The sequence below is a fragment of the Gadus chalcogrammus genome, chromosome 20 (genome assembly GCF_026213295.1).
Source record: "Gadus chalcogrammus isolate NIFS_2021 chromosome 20, NIFS_Gcha_1.0, whole genome shotgun sequence".
In the NCBI taxonomy this organism is placed as follows: Eukaryota; Metazoa; Chordata; class Actinopteri; order Gadiformes; family Gadidae; genus Gadus; species Gadus chalcogrammus.
Window position 1 is genome coordinate 12,133,730 of NC_079431.1, and position 11,334 is coordinate 12,145,063.

Here is an 11,334-nt window from a genome sequence, read left to right on the forward strand (position 1 = left end):
GCGAAGAACTTGAGGATGACGCCAATGACTCCAACTTTTTGTTACAAGCCTACCTACCAGTGAGGGTTGCCAGGGGAGGTTGCCAGTACGTTAAAACGTATATCCGACAAACAAGACTCAATCCGAGAAAAAAACCTAAGGAAAAATAAAAAATATAAATTAAATTTAGACATCCAACATACAGTTTTTTTTTAGCCAACTGTCTCAAATAACAACATTACTTTGAGACAGTTACTTTCAAATAAGTACACCTCGATAAGGGGGTTTATCCGTCTGAACTGGCAACCCTGCTTCCAGAGTCAGGTCCTGACGCTCCCGGACTCGGGAGGCTGAGGTCGGTCGGCTCTGCTGTGGATAGTTCTGGGAAAGCCGCCAGAGTTCTCTGGCCAACGGGAGCAAGAAAACCAGAGCTAGTTATACCACACGCTCAGACTTCACGCAGGTCCCTCCAAAGCCCAGAGCAGCGACAGACACCGAACTTTTGCAAGTAGGCCTAGATCATCTCTTTCGATTGAGATATTTACATTTTCTAAGCTTTGTTTCTATTGTTGAATGATCTTTTCTTTGAGCTTAAACGCATGGGACAGTCGTAATACATTTTGATCTATTTTTTTTCTTTTTCTCACGTCTGCAAAAGATGTTCGATATTGACTGCACATATATTTTTTAACGGAATACAAACTGACGAAGTCCGTTTTAATGGAATCAAATTGACAACGTGAGTTTTAGTGACATCACATTCTGGATATTCGCCAATGAATACTTTTGCACCTGCTTTGTATTAATTTCTGAATATAGGCCTACCACAAGGCCCCAGTGGGTTTCCATCGCGTAAGATAGCCCACGCAATATGCTTTAAAACAGACACGTTTATTATGCGCCTTTTTCTGCAGCGCATGTCTTCCTCTGGAGTTGGTTCATAAACAAACCGACGCGGTAGAGACGCGCCGCCGCAAGTAAGGATTTGCTCACTTGCGAGTCTTAACTTTGTCATCCCCCCCGAGAATGCTGGGGAAGATTCTACTCAGCGTCGCTCTCGTGTATCTTCTGACATGGACAGGTGATGCCGACCAGGAGGCTCACGCCAGGCAAATTCAGTCGCACAGACGCACGAGACAGCGACGTCTCCAAACACAACCTGGCGCGACGGGTAAGGAGCGGCGCCTTGGCGCAGGGTTGCGCCCTGGCTCTGGGTCAGCGATATCGGTCTTGGGTCAGAAACACGGGGAAGTGTTTCAGGCTGACCAGAATGTCGATGCAACGGCCAGGACGGGGTTGCCGCAGAGGAGAAGAGGTGTTAGGCGCCGGCCCGGATCTGGAGGTTCCCAACAACCTGGGCTGGGGAGCGTACCCCGGCCGAACGCTATGATAAAGGACGAGGCGACTCCTCCCGGACCGAGACAAAGATTCTCTCGAATGCCGAGCGGCTCGGGCTCGCCAAATTTGCTCGCCAGCTTTGCCGGGAAAAACCGCGTGCTGGTGATTTCAGCGCCACATGAGTCCGATGGTTATTACCGCATGATGATGTCCCTTTTGAAGCCAGAGGTCTACTGCGAGCTGGCGGAGCGCCACGTGCACCAGGTTGTCATTTTCCACCAGGAAGGGGAGATGGGCGGCAAAGTGAGGAGGGTCACCCCAGAGGGCAAGGTGATGGAGGAGCCGCTGGACACCGGCCTCATCCCCAGACTCATGACCTTCCTCAAATTAGAGAAGGGTAACACTATCCAATTTATCACTTCTAGAAGTCTGCATGCTGATTATTATTTACTTGACTGCAATCGAGCCCATTTCCCCCCACCCCTCAGAATACACACACCAAATAACTGCAAAATAATAGTAATATTAAACATAAACACTAACTCTAACTCAATTAACTACAACTCGACCCCTACCCTCCCAAGACCAAACACCAGAAATAAACCAATAATAACATTACATCTGGCGGGGTAGGTAAGAGTTGCGAGTTGTTAAGAGAGAGCACGCTGCTCCCTACATTTCTCAGACATTGACAAATATTGCAATTCAAGCACTTGTAATCGAGAGGCAATATAGGTTCCCTAAACCAATCAGGTAAGAGATGCCCTGATTGGTCAGAAATGAGTCGGAGCGGTCAGGGCACAGTCCATCTCACAGCTCACTCCTCTCCCCAATAGACACTATAATGGGACAGTAATTGTATGTTTGTTTGTATGTTTTTTGTATGATTGTTGTATGTTATTTAACCTTTATTACTCAAATATATGACCCTAATAGCTATACGTTCGGATGGCTCTTTATCTTAAATGTTTATGCAGAAACGATTGACGTGGCTCAAAATTTCCCACCACAAAACATATCAATCTCACAGGCTACAGCACCTTTTAATAACTCCAGACCATAATAACATGTGTGCTGCTGCGTGCGTAGGGAAGTTCGGGATGGTGCTGCTGAAGAAGACCCTGCAGGTGGAGGAGCGCTACCCCTACCCCGTGAGGCTGGAGGCCGTGTACGAGGTCATCGACCGGTCGCCCATGCGCCGGCTGGAGAAGCTGCGGCAGAAGGGCTTCGTCCAGAAGTGCAAAGGGGCCGGCGTGGAGGGGCAGGTGGAGAAGGGCGTGCTCACAGGTGAGAGAGAGAGAGAGAGAGAGAGAGAGGGAGAGAGAGAGAGAGAGAGAGAGAGAGAGAGAGAGAGAGAGAGAGAGAGAGAGAGAGAGAGAGAGAGAGAGAGAGAGAGAGAGAGAGAGAGGGGGAGAGAGAGAGAGAGGAGAGAGGGAGAGAGAGAGAGAGAGAGGGAGAGAGAGAGAGGGAGAGAGAGAGAGAGAGAGAGAGAGAGAGGGAGAGAGAGAGAGAGAGAGAGAGAGAGAGAGAGAGAGAGAGAGAGAGAGAGAGAGAGAGAGAGAGAGAGAGAAGACTGGGAGTGGGGAGTCGTGGTAGGAGATAATCCCTTTTTACTGACTTGAGAGACTGGGAGATGGTGGATAGGTGAAGGCATAACCGTAGCCGTAATCCAAGGTTGTAGCTTTAAGGATTAAATGGTGCTATTTTACAGATCGATAAAGCAGCTGCACAACTGACCGAAAAATACCTGGTCTAAGTGCACTAGCGGATAGCGCAGTTGGTTTTGATATTTTGACGTACCATTGCAGGTAGGAACTGCAATAAAAGCTTACACACCAGTAGGCTATACACAGCACAAACTGAAATATTATGATGATGAAGTTGATGTGGAAAAAATAGGGGCTGCGTGAATGAACATTGTAGTAGGCTATGCCATGCGTTAAAATAATAATAATAACAATAATACATTTGAGCGAAACAGGCTGTATCCAATCCTTCCAAAACAAAATCTCCTTGTAGGGTAAATGATTACGTTGATTAAATTATTTGGGAAAAAACAGCTGATACAGCTGTAATAAGTTGTATTTAAATCAATGCATCCGCAAACACCGTACAGCAAACACATATTTTCTTGACACAGACATTGTGTACAAGCCCATGACTTTCAGGATTGATGAGTATTTGATTGTGAGAAAACACTGTTTTACCGTGTGTGAGTGTTTAAAAGAATGAATGAATGCAGGTGTGCGTGTGTGCACCCATCTGTTTAAACACACGCAAACTAAACACGTAACGCATAATACAGTCCATGGCAATGTATATTGACAGGGGGAAACATGCTTATTATGAACAGAAGTCGATAACGATAATGTAAACAATACTGCTAAGAAACAATGTTTGTTAATGTAATGCCACAGTTGCGGCCAAAGGACCGCATATCATGTGTGTTAAGTTTTCTTTGCCGAAATTTACATGACGACTCAGTATTTCTGAAGTTGGAGAAGAAAACGCTATATATGTGAGAATTAGGCCATATTATTTGGCCATAAACTGAGCCATTTGAAGTTTGAAATTCATGTGGTCATGCATCTGTCTCATCGGTCAAAATATCAACTCATCAGGTTCAAATGCGCTCATGGCTCTTAAAGGGGATGGGAGATGGCCCTCTCATTGGTTTATTGCATGTTACGCCCAAAACACACCTACAGGTATTCAGACCAACCCATTTTAGATTTGAGTCTGGTGCAAGAGTCATTTATCCGCCAGTATAATAGCAACAGCACCAGAGATCCGCCCACAAAGCTACTTCCGTTTCGCGCTTCTCACTTGCGTTTCAGACTGTTAAAATAGGGCCCTATATCACTTTTATGTTTCTACCTGTTAGGATGTGTAATTTGACATAACATAAACATAATATCTCTTTGTTTATCTTTCTTTTGTCCTCAAATGAAAGATGGAATGGGCAAAACTAATAGTACAGAATTATGGATGTGAAAATGGTGAAAAAATTAATTAAATGGATCCCCCGGGGGGGAATTCATTTGCCATCACACAACAGAGGAACAACACATACAACCATGTAGCAACACATTGGGAACAGTACAGTTTCTTACAGCAGATCATACGAATGGGAATTGAAATTGCTTTAGGAATGGTTTTCTCTGTATTTAAATCTCTTACTATAGCAGGTGCATTCAACCCTCCCATGGAGAAGAAACCGGAACGCAAGGAGTTCCCCAAAAAAACAATGAGAAGACCCCACCAGACCACCACTACGACCACAACAACGACGACAACCACGAGACCTCCCACCACCACCACCACCACCACCCCCAAACCTACCACCACCAGACGAACCACTACCACCACCAGACGCCCCACCACCACCAGCACTACCACCACCTCCACCACCACCACCACCACCACCACCACCCAGGAGCCGACATCAACAGCCCCCGCTCACAGCTTGCTGCCAGCGCCCAGAGCCACTGCAGAACCGGACTCCTACAGCCGCAGAGAGAGGGAGAGAAGCCCCTCGAAGCCCACGCCGGCTGGGGATAACCGCACGGACAAGGGGGCGGGTGAAGAGCCTCCCGGTCGCAGGCAGGCCAGCCTGGTCCCGGTCGTGCAGAGACCATCCAAATCCAAACCCGGCAAGAGGAAGATCGCAGGAGAGACGGTTAGACCTGAGACAATAAGATCTTACTATGTTTTACCAAGTCCTAAGGAAGATTTTCCTCTTAGGGGGCCTCTAACGCTTGTTAGAGGCATATTCCGATAAATATTCTAGATTGTGTTAAATATTGCCAAATCAAATAGGACACCTACTTACTTATTCTTGCACATCAGATTTCAGTCGGTGGAATTTGTACCGCAGCACTTCAACCACACATCAGATGTTCATTTTTGTCTTTAATATGCATTTTGCTCTGTGTGTGGGTGTGTGTGTGTGTGTGTGTGTGCGTGTGTGTGTGTGTGGTTGTAGCTGCTGACCAACCATTATGAAGACAAACAGAAGGAAGTGAGTGTGCCCACGGCCAGCGAGCCCACGGGGGCCGACAGCAACACGGACACGGGCCCCGCGAGGAAGGGCAAGGGCAAGCACGACAAGCACATCAAGAAGAAGAAGAAGAACGGCGACCGCTCGGCCAAAAAGGGTGAGAGAGGGAGAGGGGGGAAGAACGGCGGTGGGAAGAAAAACGGAAAGTCAAAGTCGTCCAAACACTTGGAGAAGGAGTACCAGAAGCCGACCAAGAAGCCCTCTCCTCCCAAGGGAACGCTGGCCGCCTTCCTGGACTACTTTGAGAGCAAGAGGAGACTGCTGGTGAGATGAGGTCATCGCTGCATCACAGGAGCCCCCTCGAATCCCACAATGGCTCTCTGTTACGGCTCCGTCTGTAGAGGGCCGGTCGCAGGGAAACCGCCTCGCCGTCACGTAACCTTTTTAATGCGTAATAAAGTGCATTCATTATGACAAACTCAGACACATGTTCCATGTTATCCTTGGATGGACGTGGAACATCTAGAACAGTGCGAGGCCTTTGTATGTGCAAACAAACGGCTGCACTGATGAGTTTTCATGGGATGAGTGCATGGCTAACATTTGGAAAACAATTCCCTGCATGGTATCTAATCGGCGGCAAGGGCGGGGTGGGAAATCCCCCCCCCCCTCCCCCCTCCCCGCTCCCCTCCACTCCCCTCCCTTCCTTCCCAGTCGAATGTAAACAAGTCCCCACAACGCGCACTACTGTTGTCAAGGTTTCTAAGCATGTGCCATTTCCATTCCTGGATATTCCTGCATGTTTGTGTGTGTGTGTGGGGTGGGTGTCTGGGTGAGTGTGAAGTCTCGGCCTGACTTCTACTTGACTTCTAAGCTCCTCCCTCCCCCTGCCCCCTACAGCTGATTACATCGCCCAGGGAGGACAGCGACATGTACATCCAGCAGAGGGACGAGTACCTGGAGTCGGTGTGCGAGATGGCCTTCAGAAAGGTCACCATCATCAGCTTCTTTGGCTCCCTCACAAACTCCACCATGAAGATTGACCACTACCAGCTAGGTGTGTGGAAGCGGATCGGTTCTCTTGTCTTGTCGCTTCTCCCCTCCTCTTCCTTGCCTTCCTCTCGCCTCCTCCCCTCCTTTCCTCCTCCTCTCCCTTCATCTACAGTGAATACTGCACCACCTTTAATCTGGATGAATCAATTATGATCCATCCTTCCAGTTTATGGGGAAAAAACTCTGAGGACTAAGAACTGGCCCCTCAAGCTACCGTTTCATCATTATGCTAAGCGCTGAATATACAGGGTGGAGCGCTACAACCCTACACACACATTCTCACGCACACACATTCAAACACACACACCCACACACACACACGCACATACATGTCAAAGCCATCGCATTAAGTGCCATCACAAACATGGCACTAAACTCTAGAACCAACATGTAATTTGGAGAGAGTTACTAAATCACACACCCCAAACCCACCAACCCACATTACACACACTTTTACCGTGAGGTCATAACACAATTATGAAGGGTTTTCAAAGCCTCTTTTTTATTAGCTTTCTCGTTGCTACTTGTTCAAAGAGAGGGAAACCGCTGCTGTTTCTACAACATGTGCTTTTTCATTTTCTCTTCTAAGCAGGGACACTGTATTTGGGAACATTTAACGATCACGTTAACCTCTCGGCCATGGTTAACACACAGTATGCATGTAAATGTCAGCATACAGGAGCCCAGTACAAAAAACGTTATAAGTCTGTCACGTCGCACAACAGCAGGGTTCTATCCAGACGGCATGCTGGAAAAAGCCCTGAGCTGAAATCACACACACACACACACACACACACAGGACACACACAAACACACACACACACACACACACACACACACACACACACACACACACACACACACACACACACACACACACACACACGCACACACACAGATGCCTCTGGACTAGGCTCATATGGCTCTTACATCCTTGTTCCACTCACCTCTCCCTTACTGTTTGTGTGTGCTTGTGTTTTTATGTGTGTGTGTGTGTGTGTGTGTGTGTGTGTGTGTGTGTCTGTGTGTGTGTGTGTGTGTGTGTGTGCGTGTGTGTGTGTGTGAGTCTGTAAGATTGGGTTTGTGTGTAAGTGCGACTGTGGTACTTTAATGGTCGGAATCCTTTTGTGTTTGTATAATGTCAGGGTCTGCTTCTTCTGTCGACTGAATGTAACTTACTATTTATTACTATTGATATGGCATAAGTGTGTGTGTGTGTGTGTGTGTGTGTGTGTGTGTGTGTGTGTGTGTGTGTGTGTGTGTGTGTGTGTGTGTGTGTGTGTGTGTGTGTGTGTGTGTGTGTGTGTGTGTGTGTGTGTGTGTTTGTGTCTGCATGTGGGTGTGTGTCTGTGTATGGAATCAGATTTTAGTTTAACCCCATATAAACCCAATTTACAGTAGGTCTTTGTTAGGCCAGCTTTCATTCCAAGATAAGCTGGATCTAGGTAATAATTCACTTTTTATTTTGATGTGCTTTATCGAATAACCTTTTCAAGAAAGATTCCTTAGATCTGTTTAAAGGGAGATGTCGTTGTACGTTTAACAGACAATACGATGCTGTTGTTGTCTTTAATATTATTATTTATACATTTAGCAATTTGCCTTTTATTTAATGTCAAACACATAGGGTTCCACTTCCACTTCCACTTCCACGTAATTTCAGGATAAGACACATTGTGAAGATGTCTCTGCCATGATTGCGGATAAAGGTCATCCGTCTTTTTCTCCTTGCCTCACTGTGCCCCAATTCAAATCCGCAATCTCTTACACAGAATGGACGTTGTGTGTGTTTCTCTCACCCCCCCAGAGAACGATAAGCCAATGAATGGCCTGCGTCAGGAAGACCTGGTGAACCAAGATCTCATCATAGAGCTGAGGAAGGAGTTCGGCATGATCCACAATGACTTCTACATGGTCCTCACCGACACAGACATGAGAGTCAAGGTAACTTTGAGAACTCGGCGTCCAGCCATTCAGGCCCACAGAAATCAGTTCCGCTGTTCCATTAGAAGCGAAAAATGAAATGAATAAAAAATGTGTTGACATTTCGCAGGGTTCATTTAACTAAACACGCCGGTTACACTCGTGTTTCACGGTTAACTTTGGGCTTCACTTTACAAACACACACACAAACACAAAACACACTTGGCAAAGTTATCGTCCAGTCATTCACCCTGAATATTACTCTGGGCACTAGCTATGTATTCATCATTGCTCAGGCTCACCAATGATCAATAGAAAACATTTGTTTGGATACCTTGTACACCTTGAAGAGGTCATCCAATTAGCTTGTTGAGTTTGAAGAACACCTTCCTCCAGAGGAGAACCTCTGGTGTTTTCATTCTTTGCTCTGTCACCACCTCTGCTTAAAGTAATGCAATCGGTTGTAACACTCTGCTACTTTCTACTCACATTTCCCCTGTTATGATGCATGCTATGGAGCTCAGGGGAGCAGGGTTCAGCACTATGCCATCCCCAACAGACACACAGTAACCAATCCTATTTTTCACTTAATTCCACTCTATCACCACATCTCTCTCTCTCTCTCTCTCTCTCTCTCTCTCTCTCTCTCTCTCTCTCTCTCTCTCTCTCTCTCTCTCTCTCTCTCTCTCTCTCTCTCTCTCTCTCTCTCTCCCTCTCTTCCTCCCCATCCTTGCTCTGTCAACGTCCTGCCTCAGCAGTTTTATTACACGCAACGCTGTTTTTATTCACGCACCACATTTTGCCACATTTCAACATCTGTGTGTGTATGTGAGCGTGTGTATGTATGTGTGTGTGTGTGAGTCTGCGCCTGGCTGTTTTTCAGACAGGTTCAACAAAGACCCTGGTGTTTGGTCCGCCTGCTGACAGAAGCAAAGACAGGGAAGTCTGTTAAAGTACAGGGCAGTGGGTGGAGGGAGAGGCCGAGAGACACTGAGAGAGAGAGCGAAGGAGGGAGAGAGAGAGAGTTCAGGAAAGAGAGGCTTGAAAGAGTTCAATGACCACAACAGCATAGTCAGCATATCTTTGAGAAGGTGGGCTTTGTGTACCTATGGTTGCTTGAATATAGTAAAGTGTGATTCAATGGGGGAGTGTGTGTGTTTGTGTGTGTGTGTGTGTGTGTGTGTGTGTGTGTGTGTGTGTGTGCGTGCGTGTGTGTGTGTGTGTGTGAGAATTCATCTGTGTGTGAGTCTATGTTTAGACATGCATCTGTCTGGGTGTTTATATGAGCTGCTGAGTGTCTCAAAGAGGCTTTTCATGCCGGGGTTGGGTCTTGGTCAAATCAAATGCGACACTGGGTTGTGCTGGGCCAGAATACTTTGAAGTAACTGTAAAGTCTTTATCAGTTTATTCAAACCATTGCAACATGTTATAGTCTCTGTCTTTCCCATTGACACCTCCCCACCCCCTACCCCAATCGAAAACAAACATCCCGGAATAAATTGAGGCGACTTCTGTTCTCCATTTTCCTCCGGCAGCAATCCTACGAAGTTCCCATCACCATGAAGGCCGTGTTTAACTACGTCGACACCTTCTCTTCCCGTATCCGGGAGATGGAGCTGCAGAACAGGGACGGCACCGAGTGTAAGAAGGATGACAAGCCCCGCTCCCTGGAGAACTTCCTGTACAGGTACGGCTGCCTCCACCACTGACAACGATAATAATGATAATGTATTTCACAATTGACATTCACAATCACAACCAACAAATGAACGAGTGTTGAAGGTGCTGTAAGTGAGCATCCAGAGGTGTAATCATAGAAGAAATGCTTTGATTGGTCTGAAGTGAGCCAGAAGAGGTGGCAAATCCAAATTGAAAAAAGATATTCTCACAGAGCATTTCTCTCACTAATGGATGAGTGGCTATGTTGGAATGGCTATGCCATTTCCAGCAAATTAAACACAAACAATAGCTCTTAAATCTGACCTAAAGCACGGCAGTCAACAAGGTGGTTCAATGTGTGGCTGTTCTTTGACTCTTTAGCTTAAAAAAAAACCCATCCCATTTGGTGGATGTTTTCATGCAAAGTGACCTACAATGCTGCAAGTGCATACACTTCCTAGTATGTGTGGTCCCCTTTGAAATTGAGTCCCTATCCCTGACAGTCTTAATACAATGCTCTGCCAGTTGAGCTAGACAGGACAAAGTCCACTCTGTAGGACTGTCTAGCTCAACTGGCAGAGCATGTCGTTGAGGCCATATAGCGTGAGCGGTCGTTTAATCATAGTATGTTTTACTTCCCCTTATACATCTGATGCTGAGCCCCCACCACACACCACCAAGATGTTTATGAGGTCTACTTAACGGTGACGATAATGATGATGGTAGCCTATTGGTAACCCTGTTGTGCCTGTGTGTCTTCTTATGTGTTTTTACTTTGTTCGTGTTGCATGCATGTCAAACAAAATAAAGACCACAGTGGTTTAACCCCCCGATTGATTCACTGCGGCGACACCGTTTCCGGAACGGTCTAAAGCAGGCAGGCTGTTGTTTGTTTCCATGGAAACCAAATTCCATTTTGATGACAGCAGAGAGGTCTGACAGATTTTCCTGCTAAATTAGGGGTTGTCATTTGCCTGCCGCATACGAGATGAGATTATACCGGCGGTATACTGCAGCACTAACTGCTCTTTTAGGTTCAGGCCTTCGGTTACTATTTCAAACCAAAGCTTGGCTCTCGTCTCAACTTCCTGGGTTGTTGCAGGTTCCGTTGGAGACGGCGTCTGTTTGTAATCTCGGCCCCTAACGACGAGGAGTGGGCTTATCAGCAGCAGCTCTACGCCCTGGCCAGCCAGGCCTGTAACCTGGGTGAGTTATTGGTCACCAACCCATCACAGACAATCCACAACCAATCACTCACCAATCACCAACTAATCGCCAACCATTCATAACCAATGGATGGCCTGTGATGCTGCAGTCACTAGGAAGAGTTTGTTGAAGCCAAGGGCATAAGTTTCATTACGTGGGTCGTCCAGATTGTTACA

General features: G+C 46.7%; 1 protein-coding gene across 1 annotated transcript in view; it reads left to right on the plus strand.

Annotated features, from left to right (window-relative positions):
• Nucleotides 1–314: 314 nt before the first annotated feature.
• ccdc80 (coiled-coil domain containing 80) overlaps nucleotides 315–11,334 on the plus strand; it is a 14,256-nt gene continuing 3,236 nt past the window's right edge. Inside the window, exons 1-8 of the mRNA XM_056579874.1 lie at nucleotides 315–1,714; nucleotides 2,407–2,604; nucleotides 4,503–4,996; nucleotides 5,303–5,641; nucleotides 6,218–6,374; nucleotides 8,178–8,314; nucleotides 9,829–9,980; nucleotides 11,055–11,158. Coding sequence (XP_056435849.1) covers nucleotides 1,006–1,714; nucleotides 2,407–2,604; nucleotides 4,503–4,996; nucleotides 5,303–5,641; nucleotides 6,218–6,374; nucleotides 8,178–8,314; nucleotides 9,829–9,980; nucleotides 11,055–11,158 — 2,290 coding nt within the window. The 5' untranslated portion in view covers nucleotides 315–1,005. The remainder of the gene's footprint in view (nucleotides 1,715–2,406; nucleotides 2,605–4,502; nucleotides 4,997–5,302; nucleotides 5,642–6,217; nucleotides 6,375–8,177; nucleotides 8,315–9,828; nucleotides 9,981–11,054; nucleotides 11,159–11,334) is intronic.